This window comes from Acytostelium subglobosum (assembly GCF_000787575.1).
Source record: "Acytostelium subglobosum LB1 DNA, scaffold: scaffold8, whole genome shotgun sequence".
Classification (NCBI taxonomy): Eukaryota; Evosea; class Eumycetozoa; order Acytosteliales; family Acytosteliaceae; genus Acytostelium; species Acytostelium subglobosum.
In genome coordinates this window covers 1,055,979-1,072,517 of record NW_012236525.1, presented here as the reverse complement: position 1 = coordinate 1,072,517, position 16,539 = coordinate 1,055,979, and the positions used below count along the sequence as shown (strand labels likewise).

At 46.7% G+C, this 16,539-nt stretch overlaps 6 protein-coding genes across 6 annotated transcripts; 3 read left to right on the top strand and 3 right to left on the bottom strand.

Moving 5' to 3' along the window:
* Nucleotides 1-30: 30 nt before the first annotated feature.
* SAMD00019534_048120 (hypothetical protein) lies at nucleotides 31-3,541 on the bottom strand (the record flags this gene model as incomplete). The annotated part of the gene is made up of 3 exons (XM_012900302.1): nucleotides 31-354; nucleotides 1,322-2,664; nucleotides 2,764-3,541. Coding segments are annotated over 3 exons (2,445 nt in total), but the record flags the coding sequence as incomplete, so codon positions are not given.
* Nucleotides 3,542-4,444: 903 nt separating this feature from the next.
* SAMD00019534_048110 (hypothetical protein) lies at nucleotides 4,445-5,614 on the top strand (the record flags this gene model as incomplete). Its single annotated transcript, XM_012900301.1, has 4 exons — nucleotides 4,445-4,515; nucleotides 4,592-4,744; nucleotides 4,856-5,014; nucleotides 5,104-5,614. Coding segments are annotated over 4 exons (894 nt in total), but the record flags the coding sequence as incomplete, so codon positions are not given.
* A 76-nt stretch (nucleotides 5,615-5,690) lies between these two features.
* Nucleotides 5,691-7,715, bottom strand: SAMD00019534_048100 (hypothetical protein; the record flags this gene model as incomplete). The annotated part of the gene is made up of 4 exons (XM_012900300.1): nucleotides 5,691-5,852; nucleotides 5,998-6,485; nucleotides 6,572-7,091; nucleotides 7,170-7,715. Coding segments are annotated over 4 exons (1,716 nt in total), but the record flags the coding sequence as incomplete, so codon positions are not given.
* Nucleotides 7,716-7,848: 133 nt separating this feature from the next.
* SAMD00019534_048090 (hypothetical protein) lies at nucleotides 7,849-8,693 on the bottom strand (the record flags this gene model as incomplete). The annotated part of the gene is made up of 2 exons (XM_012900299.1): nucleotides 7,849-8,558; nucleotides 8,642-8,693. The coding sequence occupies 2 exons, from the start codon at nucleotides 8,691-8,693 to the stop codon at nucleotides 7,849-7,851; spliced, it is 762 nt and encodes a 253-aa protein (XP_012755753.1).
* Nucleotides 8,694-9,344: 651 nt separating this feature from the next.
* On the top strand, nucleotides 9,345-14,049 carry SAMD00019534_048080 (hypothetical protein; the record flags this gene model as incomplete). The annotated part of the gene is made up of 4 exons (XM_012900298.1): nucleotides 9,345-10,938; nucleotides 11,003-11,250; nucleotides 11,329-11,783; nucleotides 11,868-14,049. 4 exons carry the CDS (start codon nucleotides 9,345-9,347, stop codon nucleotides 14,047-14,049), a joined length of 4,479 nt encoding a protein of 1,492 aa, XP_012755752.1.
* Nucleotides 14,050-14,256: 207 nt separating this feature from the next.
* Nucleotides 14,257-16,388, top strand: SAMD00019534_048070 (hypothetical protein; the record flags this gene model as incomplete). The annotated part of the gene is made up of 2 exons (XM_012900297.1): nucleotides 14,257-15,858; nucleotides 15,927-16,388. 2 exons carry the CDS (start codon nucleotides 14,257-14,259, stop codon nucleotides 16,386-16,388), a joined length of 2,064 nt encoding a protein of 687 aa, XP_012755751.1.
* Between the last annotated feature and the right edge of the window lie 151 nt (nucleotides 16,389-16,539).

Here is a 16,539-nt window from a genome sequence, read left to right as displayed (position 1 = left end):
TTGACAGGTGTCCTGCACACAAGTGGATTACTTCTTGCCCTTTCCCTTTGGCTTGGACTGGTTTGACTTGGGCTTGCCCTTGGATGGGATGGTAATGAAGGAGGATGCCTCGAACTGGAGGCCTGGCTCGTCACTTCTGGCAAGCAAGTAGTCGTTGATAAAGTTGGTGGCCTCGGTCGAGTATCCCAAACACTCTTTGGCGGTCTCTCTGATCTCAGACTCAGTCTTCAAACTGCACAGGAGCTCAGTGACGGTGGCAACATCCATGTCAGTGAGTGGCTTCAATTGCTGGTGACACCACTTGACAAAGTCTGCCTTTGGTTGGGTGGTCTTTTGCTTGATTGTGACTGGCTTGGTCAGAACCGATGTAGCGTTTGATCCTGGTTGCTTAGATGGCAAAATATTCAAGTACTCATTACTATTGTTCGTGAAGATGATGGAAGTTAGTATGTAACATGATATGAAGTAACAACCTTGTCCTATCTTAAACTTACCCATTTCTGGTTGGAGCTGGCTTGGCATCCCAGAAGGAATCCTCACTGTTTGAGGACACAGCAACTGGCTGTGCTGGGTAGCTTCTGATCTGCAAGGTTGGGGTCTTGGTGACGGGTGCCTGTTGGACCTTGGCAGCCTCCTGTTGGACAACAGAGGACAAGGGGATTGGAGAGGGCTTCTTAACATCCTCGGTGGCTCCCCATGGTGAGCTGGCCTGTCTTGCGCTCATCATGTGAATCTGTTGCATCTGCATTTGCTGCTTCTCCTGCTCCAACTTGGACTTCTTCTCCTCACGCTCCTGCTCCTTCATGACGTCCTTCATGCTCATTGGCTTTCTGAGAGCCTCCTCCACGACCTTGTTGGTGATGGTCTCGGTGCGTGCCACCTTCTTCTGCTCGACCAGCACATCCTTGATTGAGGGTGGCTTGAAGTCTACGCTGCCCCAAGTGTTTGGGTTAGAGGCTGCGGCCGCGGCGGGCTGGTTGGCCCACTGGAAGACAGAGTTCTGTTGGTTAAGCTTCTCCTCCTTGGCGCGCTGCTCCTCTAGCTCCTTCTCGCGTCTCTTTTGAATCTTGAGCTCCTCCTGCTGCATCTCCATGATGCGCTTCACATCGGACTTTGGCTGCTCCTTGGGTGTTGCGGCGGACCATGGGTTGGACAGGACAACATTCTCGAGCTGGATGGCTACGGCTTCGGCCGTGGGTGGCGAAGTCTTTGACATGGCGGCACTCTCATCGTTGTGGGCTATGACAGGGAGATCTTGGAGTACGGTGAGCTTGGATCTGTTGTCCTCTGCCTTGTGTCCCCAGAATGGATCGATATTCTTTTGCTCAAATGCCTGTTGCTCCTGATGATTGTCAACATCAACATCCTCCTCAGTCTCCTTCTCCTCGTGGGTTGGAACTTGTTGCTCAGCATGCTGTTGCGACAGATTGAGTGCGTGTTGTTGATCTAGAGGTGCACCCTGAACATGCTGTGGCTGTTGCTTGACCTCCTGTGGAGCGAGTTGCTGGCCAAGTGGTTGTTGCTGTTGTTGTTGTTGATGTTGCTGCTGCTGCTGGAAGAGTGCCTGTTGTTGCTGTTGTTGGAAGAGTTGCTGGATCTGCAGTGGGCTGAACATAGGCATGGAGTACTGGAGGGAGCTCATGTACTTCAACTGGAAGTACTTCTGTGTCAACATCTGTTGCTGCTGTTGGCACGTGTGATAGAACTGCTGCAACTGCTGGATGGGAGCGGGGATGGGTTGGCCCTGCTGTGCCGGGTTGGCCTCATAGTACTGCTTGAGCTTCTCCTCAGCCTTCTGCTGCTGCTCAACAATCTGATGTAAGTTGATCTCGGTCTTTTGCTGCTCAATCAGCAGGTACTTCTGGTACACCTCAGCCTCTGGATTCAGTCCACCTGATCCAAACATGCTGGTGGCGGGGTCGCCTCCTGCGCCCATCATCAGACCGTGTTGCTGCTGTTGTTGCTGTTGCTGTTGTCTTTGGAACTGGGCCGCAGACAACCTCTGCATGATGTCACCCTCGGCGGGGATGTCAACACCAGGGAACTGTTGTGGTTGTTGCTGTGGCTGTTGTGGGTATGCTGCTGTTTGTGGAGCATTGTTGAATAGTTGTTGGGAGAAGGGTTGCTGAGCCGGCTGCTGCTGCTGGAGGGCGGCCGCCTGAGGCAGTTGTTGAGCTGGGGGCGAGGTCTGCTGCTGCTTCACCTTGGTCTTTGGTGGCTCATCATGCAACACACCATGGAGGATCTTCTCGTCCTCCAACTCATCGTCGTCGTCTTGGCCGACGAGTCCGTCTTCATCAGTGTCGACACCGTGGTCGTCAGTGTCGTGCTCGTCCTCCAGCAGGTCCCTCAGGTCCGGGTAGGAGGCCATCGTGGTGAAGGGCGTGTCGGTGCCGCAGCGCAACAGCAGTCGGCGCAGCTCGACAAACACGCCATCCTCCCCATGCTTTACTTTGAGGGTTGGCGTGAAGTAGCCGGCCTTGTGCCAATCGTCCATTCCATGGCTGGGGAATGGGCCTTGCGTCTCGTTCTGAGGGTCCAGATAGAACCACATGGCATTCTTCCTATCGTCGTCCTTCCTCCACGACATTGAGTTGGCACCAGAGCCCCACTTTCCTTTTGACTGGCCATTCTCATCCCTCCTGCCCCTGCCAGTGCCATCAACTGTTCAGTAATGGTAATGATTGGTTTGTTAGTGTTAGGTCAACATGATTGATTGATTGATTGATTGAGCGAGTGAATGAGTGATTGAATGATACTTACGATCCTTACGCGGTTGTCGCTGAGCGTTGATACCCCCGGAGGAGTTGTTCAACCGCGGCATCCTCTTGCCCTCGTAGGTGAAGGTGAAGTTGACTGGCTGCTGCATCTCCTCGTTCAGGATCTGAGAGTGAGGGGCCAACGTGTCGGGCACCCTCACACTGGGATTGTAGATACTGAGCATGTCCTCTTTGGAGTATCGTATCTTTTGCGAGGAGGTGCCCACAGACGACAATGACGATGACGACAACGACGACGAAGACGACGAGGATGTGGACGAGACGAATCCGCCGCCAGAGCCAGGCTGATGATACTGCTTGGCATTGCCATAGTAGGATTGGATCTTTGAGGGCGACTGTGTGTCTGAGGTGTGTCTGCCGCCAAACTCTCCGCCGCCAAAACTCCTACGCACAAACTGCTGCTGCTGTTGCTGATGATGTTGATGCTGATGATGTGGTTGCTGCTGCTGTTGTTGATGTAGATATGGCTTGTTGTTGTTGTTGTTGTTGTTGTTGCTGTTGTTCATGCTGAACTGCTGTAGTGGCTGATGCTGCTGCTGGAGATGCGAGGGTTGGTATGAGGGCATGTTGGCAGTCTGTTGGGACAGCTGACTCAACGAGAGCGTTGCCCAACTCTTTTGTTGGGATGACGACGACGATGATGGTGACGTCGAAAGTTGAGATGGTGACAACAATGATGATTGTTGTTGTTGAGGTTGTTGTTGTCCTTGCTTTGGTTGTTGATCAAACATATTTAACTTCTTTGTTGTTGACATGATTGACTATTGACTTTTGACTTTGACTTTGACTTTGACTAACTAATGACTTGTAGTAAGTACTATTCTATCTCTCTACTCTATTCTATGTATGTGTGTATATTTATATGTATGTTGTATTGAATATGAATTAAATGTGATGAATCAATGACACTTCATTCATTCATTCATTCAGTTGAGAGGTGAACAAAAAAAAACAGAAACGTAAAAAAACCAAACTTCCACCAACTCTCCTCTTGAATTGTCGAGTTGTTATTGATGTGGTCAACAACTTTCCAAACACATGACAACTTCAATGTGTCATCAACCTTCATTCATTCATTCAAATATCACATCATAGTACTTGTCAATTAGATAAACAACAAAGATATGAATAATTATAATAACAAACTTAGACTCATTCGTTTATTCATTCATACAATCAATCAACAAACTTTGAAAGTTCTGAAATATTTGAACCAATCATACATTGAATGATTGAGTGCTCATCAGAATTGATTGGATTGTAATGACCAATTGTAGTTATTGTATTGTTACAAGACAGATCGTCATTCATCATTTAGATGATGGGTTGATGTGATAGTGGTTTGTGATGTTGAGGACATACCTGGGATGGCAGGGATTCGTCTCGGATGAATCAGATCGATGTGAGTGTGGTGGTGGTGGTGAAGAATGGTGGTGTGTGTAGTGTGGGGTGTGGAGTGGGGAATTGGGTTGTTTTGAATCACCCAACATACACAAGACGAATCGCAATGTTCATTCTTTGTCCTCTTCCTTGAGCACTTCTACACATTCATGATTCCAGTTGTTCACTTCCAATCAATCATTCATTCATTCATTCATTCAATTACATACTACGTACAAATAATATATATATATAATACTAGTTTTAGATACATATAATCAAGAATGTCGACAGATAAAATGTTAGAGACAAAGAGGAAGGCAGCTGATGCTGCAATGAAGGAAGGTGATAAATTGTAATTATACAATCATAGTTGTTATAATATTGTATTGGGAGTATACTGACTTATGTTTGATCAATGTGGACAACAGGACCACCAAGACATTGTTGAGATGGAAGTTGGATTGGGACACTGCTGCAATTCAATATGAGAAGGCTGCAAATGGATATAGAACAACCAAGGCATATGACTTGGCAAAGTATTGCTTCAAGAGGTTATCGACATGTCAGAAGCATGCAGATGTGTAGGTGTTATCTTACAATCATGATTGAATCCGATGACCATGGTATCAGAGTCTGACCCATCATTCAATCATTCAATCATTCAATCATTCAATCAATCAATCAAACAATAGATTCTATCTTGCTGCCAAGAGCATGGAAGGTGCGTCATCGATGGCCAGAGAACAAAACAATGTGGCAGAGTCAGCAGATTTGTTGATTGAGGCCAGCAAACTATACAGGACCAATGGCAACTCATTTGCCGCTGCTGATGCCATGACCAAAGCTGCGAAGTATGTGTTGTAGCTCATGATGGACATGTCCATCAATGGACCTGGACTGGCAACTCACCCGCATCACTCCCATTCAATCAATCAAATAGGATGCTAGAGGATACAGACTTGAAGAAGGCTTTGGAATTGTTGCATGACTCTTGTGAACTGTTTGAATTGGACGACAAGGAACACTTTAGTGGAGATACATTCAAGTTGACAATATCGATGCTCCTGAAGCATAAGATGTACTCAGAGACATTGGAGTTGTTGCTGGCGCAGAACCGTGTATTTGTCAAACTGGACAACACGCACGATCTCCACAAGTCATGTCTGGGCGCCATCGTCATCAACCTGTCCATCGACGACCTGGTCAGCGCCAAGAGGCGCTACGAGGATTTCTTGATCTATCCAAGCTTTATACACAGCCAGGAGGGCACCAATGCCCTGGAACTTATATATGCATTCGAGAAGAATGATGGCGAGGCCGTCAAGAAGATCACATCAAGGCCACTGTTCAACTTCCTCGACAACCAGATTGCAAAGATCGCAAAGAAATTGGCTGTTTGCGATAGTGCTGTGGGCGGCAAGGGTGCCACAGAGAATGAAGAGAGTGTGCTGTAGCCGATGCTATAGTTGTTGTCATAATATATAAATATGCAATGGATTGTTATCTGTTATCATCTTTTGTTTATCCTTGTTTGTTCTTCTTGTCTTTGTCGAAAATCATTCGCTTCAAGTTCAGTTTGAACACATCGCCAACCTTTATCAGGGCCATGTCCGATGCATTGGGGATGGTTATCTTGACCTTGCCAGTCTTTCCAAATGGTGATTCAATGATACCAATGATGTCTAGTGTTTGATTGATTGAGTGAGTGAGTGAGCGATGGAGTGATTGAATGGAATGATTCCAAATGTCATTGATTGATTGATGAGTGATGGAGTGATTGAGTGAGTGGAATGACTCCAATGATTGAATGATTGAACAACTTACTATTGTTTACAAAGTTGACTCTCATGCCAACGAATGGAGACATGTCAGTGTCCTTGCCAAAGATGTTCTTGCCAATCAATGTGGAATCGCTGTGTATCCTCTCGACGGAACCTTCTTTAGACTTGGTCTTGTATATCTGAAGGTGATCGTTTAGGTATTGTTTGTTGGTGACATCGATACCCTCAAGCAGATGTCCATGGAATGCTATTCGACATGTAGAAGAGTCCAAGTTGACGTCCAACTTTGATCCAATGATGACACTCTGCAGAGGACATAACACCTGATGTTCAAACACCAACAGAGCGAATTGTGAACCAATTGGATACTCATCTGATGTCGCATTCAAGAAGTCTTGATAACTATATTCCAACTTGCTGTTGAACTCGTCCAAGTGTGTCGCGGCCATTGCCGCATTGATGTTGTTGTTGTTGGCATCCACCGCCACCTTGTTTCCAAAGAATGTGGCCGTGGCTATGACTGTAGAGTGTCCAACGGTAACTATGATCAAGAGGTTGAGGGGAGGGGATGGAACGGGTCAGTGATTGAGTGTTCCGATCGGGATGGTTCCAGTGGCATTGCCTTACCATGGAACTGTGACTTGGTCTTAACATCGTTCTTGTAGAATCTGACCTTCTCGATGGCCACGAGAGCAGCATTGAGCATGGGCACGGTCTTTGGCGTGCAGAGCAAGCCTCGCTCCAAGAGATTGGCATCGAGCTGGGTGACACAGATGCCAACGCGATCACCTTGAATGGCGCGCTTGATGGGCTGATGGAACATCTGCATTGACTTGACCTTTTTCTCGATGTTGAGCTGTGGTATGTGTACACTCTGGTTGACCTCGACACTGCCACGCAGCACCGTGCCGGTCATGACGGAGCCTTGTCCCTTGATTTGGAAACAGTGATCAAACTCAAACAGGAAGGCGCCTTGGTCATCTCGACGAGGCAGTGTGACAAAGTGACAGAGACTATTGATCAAGTTGTCGATTCCAATGGACTGCGCGCCACCCTCTGTCGCTGGCGTGGCAAACGCCGACACAGGTATGATTGGTGAGTCTTTGAAGCATGTCTTCTCAAGTACCTTGCGCAACTTTGAGGACATCTGTTTGATTGATCGATTGAGAGAATATGTTAGAGATGAGTTGAGTGCGTTGCAAGCAAGCATGAGGGACGATGTTACCATTTCAATCTTGCTCTGTCGCGAGTCAACAGGCACTTGGTCAACTTTGTTCAAGACGATGATAGCCTTCTTACAGGTGATCTCGCCAATGACTATGCACTCGGCAGTCTGTGTTTGAATGCCCTTGGTGATGTCGATGACCAAGAACATCATGTCGATGATCTGAGAGCCTCCAATGATGGTTCTGATGAGTGATGCATGGCCAGGACAATCGACTAATGTGAACTGCATCTTGTTGTATTGTTGCTTGATAACGTAGGGATCGTCGCGGATGTGTGGAGGCAGGTCGACCTGGAATGCAGAGAAGCCCAGATCAAGAGTGATGCCTCTCTCCTGACTCGCTGGGCTCTTATCAAGTGCGGCTGTCGACAAGCTTGTACTCAACACCTTTGCAAGACTTGTCTTGCCACTATCCACATGTCCCATAATGCCAACATTGATGTTCAATACTTTCTTTACGACTACATCTGTTGGTGTTGTCGAGGTAGTTGTAGTAGTCGCCGTAGTAGATGTTGTTGTCTGTGTATCTGTCATTAGCCCCTGAAGTCACTCACGTATGTATCTGTTGAGTTGCCCAACAATGGATGAATGAATGAATGAATGTTTGGAGAAAAAAGGACATCCTTGTCTTCATTAAATATGTACATATTCTCAAATGAGAGAAGAGATAATAGTTATCTTATCTCTTTTGTCTCTTATACTCTTGTTGTGCTCCACTGGTGCCACCGCCACCAACACCGCCCGATGACTTGCTTCTATCAGCCACAACTTCGATCTTGAGGTCTTCATCAGTCTCCCATCCAATCTCCTCTTGTAGATCCTTTCTCTTCTTGCTCGATCGCTCGAGTATGGTGTCCAACACCTCTTTGAACATCCTTCGTCGTGCCAGCCATTCTCTTCTGGCCTTGGCATGATTGGCCTCCAACTTCTTCTTTTGATCAGGCGCAACAACTACATTCTTGCTCTTGTAGGCTTTGAGTTTGTTGTCTAGATCAGACGAAACGATATCCAATGCACTGATATCTTTTGCCAACTGCTCATCTGTGAGCTGGCCCTCAAGCTGTCGAGCCTCTGTCTGCAGGGCTTTGAGTTGCTCGGTCATCTCTGCCAGCTCGGTCTTGAGCGAGGAGATCTCTTTGTTTAGATCGGCGGTTGTTGGCTTTGGACCATTCACTGGTTGACCGTACTCGTCCATCTCCTCATTCTGGTCCATCCAATAAATGAATGATGACTTTCCATTTTCCTTTGAAACAATGCTTCCCTTGTCTGCCAACAACTTCAACATCTTGGCCACTCTAGTCTTTCCATATTGTGGAAATGCCAATTCTATCTGTTGTGGACTGAACGGTCTATTATTCTTACTAAAGTAATTGACCAGTATATCCTCATCTTTATTATTGTTATTTATTGTTAGTTTGTTTTCATTGTTAGTCAATGCTTCAGCTTCATAATGTGATGTCACATATACAAACCATTTGTCTTTGGAGCAGCTGGGGCACTTGATTTAGCAGCCTTCTTTACCATTTATTATTATTATTATTATATTATTTATGTGTATGTATGTAATATTGAGGTTAAATGTAGTGGGATAGTGTGTATCTTCATCATTATTCATTATCTCTGTGCAAAACTGTAGTTCCCAGAAATACACAACTTCGGTGTGTCTTGAAAATTTGTTTGGGAAGTGTAAGATCATATCTCTAATGACTTGTTTGATCTCTTCTCAATGAATGTCACCAACAATATGCTGCATAAGATTACATCCTTTACGGCACCTTCCATTCAACAAGCCTTCAACCATAAACTAGCCAAACTAAGTTGACAAAATCAATCATTCTTGAACTACAAAAATGAACAAAAGAAGTTCATTAGTTTTCTCAATACACTAAATAATAAGTTCTTCGTTGAATTTGTGTAAGTAATGCAAATATATACAAGAAGAAATATAGTTGTTGTTGTCTTCTAAGATTATTATTTGTTTCAAAAAGAGATAAACACAGAAACAGTGTCAAAATTATCTATTTTTACTCAAAATGAAATATCTTATTGATACATGGGAAGTGTCGATTCGTCAAAGCATCATCAGTTGACCCAAAGCAATTTAACTACCTTGTAGAGTTAGAGTGATGACATTTTATATTGTACTATAAACACAAATACATATATATATATATAATGTCAAGTAATAATAATAATAATAATAATGATAAACCAAAGGCAAAGGAAGATAAGTCCTTCAGAGAGATACTATCATATTGGGCTGTGAAGGAACCAACAAAGGGCAAGGACAAGGCTACCTCGCCTGTTGCCTCAAAGTCACCATCTGTGACTTCAGTACAATCTTCAGTCCCAGCACCCACATCTGTTGCCACACATGACCAAGCCTCGGCCTCAGTTGAACAGGTGTTGCCATCACAACCTGTCAACATTGAACAACCCGTCACAACACATGCACAGGAACAGTCACAGACTGTACCAGAGCAACAACAACAACATCAACAAGAACAAGAGCAACAACTTGTGAATGACATCTTGCAAAAGGTTGAGCAACTTGATGGCTATGCCAATGTTCCCGCCAATACCAATGTACCTGCCATTGCCAATGCCTATGACAATGCCCATGACAATGATCAGGAGGTCGTGGGAGATGAGTCGGAGCAAGTGCCAACATCCACGTCAAACAACATACAGGACCAACCAATTCAGTTGTCCGTGACCTCGGTCACATCATACTCTAACAGCATCGGCAGTGCCACCCCCGCCGACTTGGTGTCGTCAGGTTGGGCTCAGGTATCTCGCGTGTCCACCAACCCTTATGTTCCAATCACAAGGTCCGATCGAACAGAGTCGGATGATGATGATGAGACATCGATCAGTAGCGACCGTGTGGTCGGCCAGTCTGACTCTGGCTCGGGCTACTCGTCGTCATATTCACAGTACGGTGGTAGCGCCAGTGGCGGCAACTCCAACGCATATGACAGCGAGGTTGACTCATACCTCGCCTACTCCACTGGCTACAAGACACAGAAGCCCAAGCGCGACATTAACATCTTCCAGCACAACATCCCCAAGGTGGACATCACCCGCCCTGGCGCCCCCAACGATGAGCCAGAGCTGGTCGCACCAGAGAAAGGCTGGAACGAGACGTTCCAACAACTTCTGGACCTGCCCGACTCTGAGGCCAAGTATGAGACACTGTCCAACTTTGCCAACAACTTTGTGTACAGTGCCAACACATTTGGAAAGATAATCATCTCGGAGCGCAACGTACCCGATGAGTTCAAGACCATCAAGCCACTGGAGATTGGTGGAGTGGCCGGTGGCCAGAAGTTCAAGTGCAATGACATTATCTTCAAGTTCGTCGTGGACACTGAGATTGCACCGGGCGTCTGGATGTACGGTGACACCACACGCTCCGATGAGAAGGCACAGAAGTCGGCCAGTCACGAACTCAAGGGACTCAATCATTTCATGGACCATTCCAAGGGCATCATTCGATTCCCTCTCGTATCGATCATTGACTATGCTGGCTACCGTCTGCTCGCAGTCTCTTGTCTGCCCATCACCAAGAGTTCGATTGTGTATGGATCAAATGATGGAGGTCGCACAATGCACAACTCGGAGCCCATTGTCGAGGCAGAGATGATCAGAATGGCTGGTCTACTCAACATCAAAGGACATTTCTCTGGTCTAACCACGCCAACCCTCATCTATGGACCAGGTGACATTGAAGTCCACAAAGGATCAGACAACAGATTCTACATGATTGGTAAGTTCATTACAAGAACACATAGAATCATTCCAATCACTCACTCATTCATTCAATCAATCAGACTTTGCAAGGACATTCCCACCAGAGTATCCAAAAAATTCTGATGACTATATTGGACGTGAAATATTCTATGCTCTGTTGCGTCCAGAGCTTGTCAAGCTATCCAAGACCAAGTTGAGCTCTGACGCCCTCTCTGGCTGGCAGTCTGGCAAGGATGAAGAGGAGTGTAACACTGAAGTGCACCAAGCTACTCAAATCCTGCATGATGAGGCCATCCCTGAATGTGCAGAGCTCATCTCCAAGTCATCTGTAAGTCCACCACACAGCAGACCAATAACAGCATCACTCAAGTACCATGTCTAACAACAACTCAATTCAATTCAATAGGAGGAGGATAAGAAGTTGGAGCGTGAACGCCAGACCATGTTCTACTCAGACTTTATCAGACCAGTTGGAACAAAGGAGACAGAGTTCTACAATAAGATCGTCAGACTGATTAGACTTGTTAACTTGGTTCACGCCAGAGGCATCAATCTGAGATACCTTGGACATGTTTGTCAGAGGATAACCGATCACTCTCTCAAACAATTGTTGATGACAGAGTTGGTGGCACGCGTCTGGAAGAAGATCATCAAGGCTATGATCCGTGAGAAGATTGAGAAGACCAACAGGCCAACCACTGAGCCACAACGCGTCATCTCTGACATCTTTGCACTGTTGCTTGACAAGAAGCACAAGTCCGACTACAATGAGTTCTGGACCCTTATCAAGTTTGGCACATTCAAGTTCTCGGCCATCAATGCCTTCCCAGGATGTCTCTCACCAGCTCAGATGAGCTCAGAGTATGTACTCCACTAGTTTGGTTGGCACGCACATCCCTAGACTTATCGACTAATCAATCAATCAATCGATCACTCCTAATCCAGATTCGACTTAAGACCATCATTCGATTGCAAGTTGTTGGTGGCCAGACTGGTCCAGATGCTTGGCATCCAGATCAATTCGGATGCATTCTCACAGTTCATCAACAACCCTCACTATATCATCAACTTACATGATATCGAGCGAATGGACTCCACTGCCAAGTATCCGGCAGTGATTGACATGGCCTCAGGTTCAAGTCTAATCTACAAGATTCAAAAGATGAGCGGAATCATCCCGACTCCACCAGAAGTCATCAGATGGGTGGATATTGCCCTCAACAAACTTCGTTCTGCCTCTCGCTCCATGCCCCAATCACCCAAGATCATCTTGAAGCAGGCGTTGACCTACATCACTTTGGCCAACATGAACCTGGACGCATCGATGGCCTTCAAGTATCTGACTTGTGCCAATCACATCGTCCGCGAGCTGTCGCTGAACGAACTTAGCACCGATGACCGCTCACAAGTCCTCGCACTCTGGGGCATCATCCACGTAAAGATGGCCTCGATCGACCTCTTCCACAACTTTGACTTTGTCCAGTTCAACAAGGGCCTGGACACGGCACAAGATATGATTGAGCGATCACTGGCTATCAACCCAATTTACATGGATCTATACCTCAAGCAGTGCATCAACCTGGACCCACCTGTCAACTCGGACTGGGAGGTCTCAGAGGGCATGAACAAGTCGATCGTGCGTGAGCTCATTTCGATCAAGTACCTCATCAGGAACATCTCTGTCGATGGCTATCTCAGGACGTTCATCTCACTGGCCATTGAGGGCGTCAAGTACCTTAGCGGCCTGGAGGTCATCGCAAACATTGCTCAGGTCATCGACGATCAGACCATGGAGGACCTGTTTGATTCCCTCCCCAACCTGTTCACAATCGATCTGACCAAGGCCGCACTGTCGCCATGGAGTTGCCACTTGATCACAAAGATGAAGTACCTCAGGAAGATGACTCTGTGCGACTTCCACATTAAGAAGCCCAAGTACAAGGCCGAGCAGCAGCCCGGCGATAAGCCAGTCTCTGCGGACGAGGACCTGATCCTCGAGGTTGACCAGTTCCTGCGTCGCCTGCTGAGCAACTGTACCATGTTGTCTTGTCTAAAGGTGGACATCAGATGGCTGGAGGACAAGCATCTCCAGGGCATGGCTCAGTACATGGGCAACCTGACCGAGTTGTACATTAACTGCAAGGGTCTCACCGATGCCATCATTATTGAGATTGCGCCATACCTCAAGAATGTCACCAAGCTGTCGTTGACTCAAAGCTACTCCATCACGGACAAGGGTATCATCGCGGCCATTGAGTCTTGTAACCCGCTCAGCGAGCTGTCTGTGAGCATGAAGCTCACCGACGAGTGTGGCAAGGTCATTGCCAACAAGGCCTGCAACCTGACCTCACTGAGCATATACAGTTGTCGCTTCAGTGCTCAGGTCATCTCGGACATCCTTCGCAACGCTCCATTGATCGAAACTTGTGACCTCACCAGCACATCAGCCGACGACAGTTGTCTGGCCGCATTGGCATCGCATGGTGCCAAGAACCTGAAGCGCCTCTACCTTGCCTGGACCAGCGCGATTGCAAGCGACGAGCCCAGCCCCGACCTCGAGGAGTTCCTCAGCAAGTGCAACCTGTCCAACTTGAAGCTACTCCAGATGTCCCAGTACAAGGGCGAGTACAACCTTCTCTGGCGTCTGCTTGGCAAGATGCCAAACCTCGTTGAACTTGACCTTCCCAACAAGATCCATCTGCCCTCGTTCATCGATGCACATACCGCGCTGATGGACAATGCCGAATGCGTGCAAGAGGTGGCACTGGGCGAGATCACCAAGCTCAGGATGCTCATGTCAATCGTCTCACTGCAGTCACTGATCGCCATGCTTGAGCTGGCGCCACAGATGGAGCGTCTGTCACTGTCGGCCATGACCTTTATCAATGAGAAGAGCTACGTGATTGAGTTGAACGACTCGGTCGTCGACGCAATGTGTCCATATCTCCAACACATCAAGGAGCTCGACCTGTCCAACCTGGCCATTGACAAGAGACAAGTCAGTCGCTTCATCAAGTCCTGTCCACAACTCGTGCGTCTCTGTCTAAACAACTGCAAGCAGATCACCGCCCAAATAGCCTACGATCTTGGCTTTGAGTATCCAAACGTCACATTCGAGGCCAGATAAGGCAATGACTGAAGGAAGTTCGTCCCAACACATCTGTTCGTTCCCACCACCACTCACGCCATCTTTTGGTTTCAATAAACAACCTCCTACTCCTACACCTTTAAATCTGAAAGTCTCAAATGGTCACTCTTCATCTTAAATATTTATCATTCAGTTCACGCATAATAATAATCGTAGACCGATTCCGTGTCCAAGGACTTAAAGATCATGATCACATTCAAGGATGACGATGATCGTGTGCTCGACGAGTACGAGTCGCGACTCAATATGTTGTCCGACAATATCTTTATCTCATCATCAAACAACTACAACACAAAGAAGAAGGACAATGATGTAGAAGAGGCAACTACTTCAACTACTTCAACTACTTCAACAACTACAAATAATGTTACATTGGATTTGAATGGAAGTAGTAAGAAAAGATCAAAGAGCCAAGGACAGATACAGTCTCCAATATTGTCAGACACATCATCAACTTCATCATCTTCACCATCTCCAACCTCACCATCAACATCAACTACCTCAACAACAAAGTCACCAACTAAATCATTGTCACCAATTGCCAAGTTGAAGTTGAAGAAGGAGAAGAAACAGCTCAAGAAACAAGAACAACAACAACAAGCACAAGTACAACAACAACAGGTATCACAACAGACATCCCCTCAACAACAACAAGTACAACAACAAACAAAGGAAAAAGAGAAGGAGAAGAAGAATAAGGAGTGGACAAGTTATGGATCGTCATCCAATCATATTAAGGTGTATATTGCACCAAAGAAGAAACATTATCAGCCTGGTGATGTTGTGAGAGTCATTGCCAATGTAAAGGTCAATAAGCTACAGGTGTTAAAGGCGACTTTTGAAGGATATTCGCAATCGATTGGAAGTGAGGACAGCATATCAATGACATCGTCGACATCGTCCACCTCCTCGTCTTCGTCATCATCGTCCTCGTCGTCATCATCAGACCGGTCATCAATCATTGAACAAGACTTCTTGCTCTATCCTACCGAGCTTGATAGGTTGTCCGAGAGCGGCGGCGGTGGTAGCCTGAGCGGCTCATCGAGGAGCCGGAGCAACACGGCCGGCACAAGCAGGGTCAGGAGCGGCACAAACGGCACCAACCTCACTAGGAGCAGCACAAACATATCAATCGACGAGCTGGGCTCCAGAGATGAACAACAACAACAGCAACCTGCCCTGACACAGGCATCCATCAAACAGTTGTCAATGATGTTGGCTCCGCCACAGGACGCGGCACAGTATGAACGCAAGAACTCAGCCTCCTCGTCCACAGGCGACTTTGAAGACTTTGACGAGTTGGAGGACCTTGACGAGGTGTGGCACGAGGACATGTTGCTAAAGGCTAGCAAGGCTTTGCAGCCACTGCCAGACACATCGGCGATAAGGAGCAGCGCATTCGAGCCGCCTCAATTCCAGAAGCTGGGCGATCACTCAATCATCTCGCCCAAGAAGCATCGGTTCGCCTTTGAGTTTGTGGTGCCGGCGCACCTGCCGCCATCATTCACCACCCACAAGTCTGCGCATCACGGCGTGTTCTACCGGCTGCATTTCTCAGGTCTGGGCGAGATACATAGCAAGTACAACAAGACGGAGCCGTCGCTTATCAAGGGCTTTGAACTGTCCGTGCCCATCCAAATATGGAACCCAACCTGCTCCTACCTGCCAAGAGAGAGGATACAGAGCAACAGTCTGTTCTCCTCTTCCGAGACCTTTGAGAGCAATCACAATCACATCAAGATGCGATCACGACTACTAGTCAACAACTTTTGTATAATCGACTCATGTGTAAGTTCATGCGAGTGGACGTGGATGCGGCAGTCCAGGACATTCCTAACAATGACACCATCATATAGATATCTCTAATGTTGTCAATCGACAATGAATCCAGCTCTGTTATTAAGTCCATCAGTCTGGATTTGATCAATATCGTTCAATCTGCAACCAATCATAACCATAACCACAACAACAATCACAATCACAACCATGACAACAATGTAGATCTTGGAAGTAGTGGCGGCATTAGCATGCTTAACATCAACAACAACATCAACAACATCAACAACAATAACAAAGAAACAACACATAAGATCTCTGGACAAACCAAGGAAGTGGACATCAATGCCAAGTCTAAATACAAGACCAACCTGAATTTCCTCATTCCAGACGGTATCAATCCATCCATATACCTCGACAACCTAATCAACTCCTACCGAATACGAATCACCACAAACACTGGAAAGAAGGAACACAATCACCCTCTCGATATCCCCATACTAGTCGTGCCAGCATCTCCATCCACGACCAACATCTTGTGATTGAAGTGATTGAACGAACGAATACACAACAACATTGGCAATGACTCATCGGACATTCATTACACAGAGTCAAATAATACCAAGCCCATTCATTCATTTGCCTTTACACATTGTAGACTTTGCTTATTGGCTAAACAACCATTAATGGCGG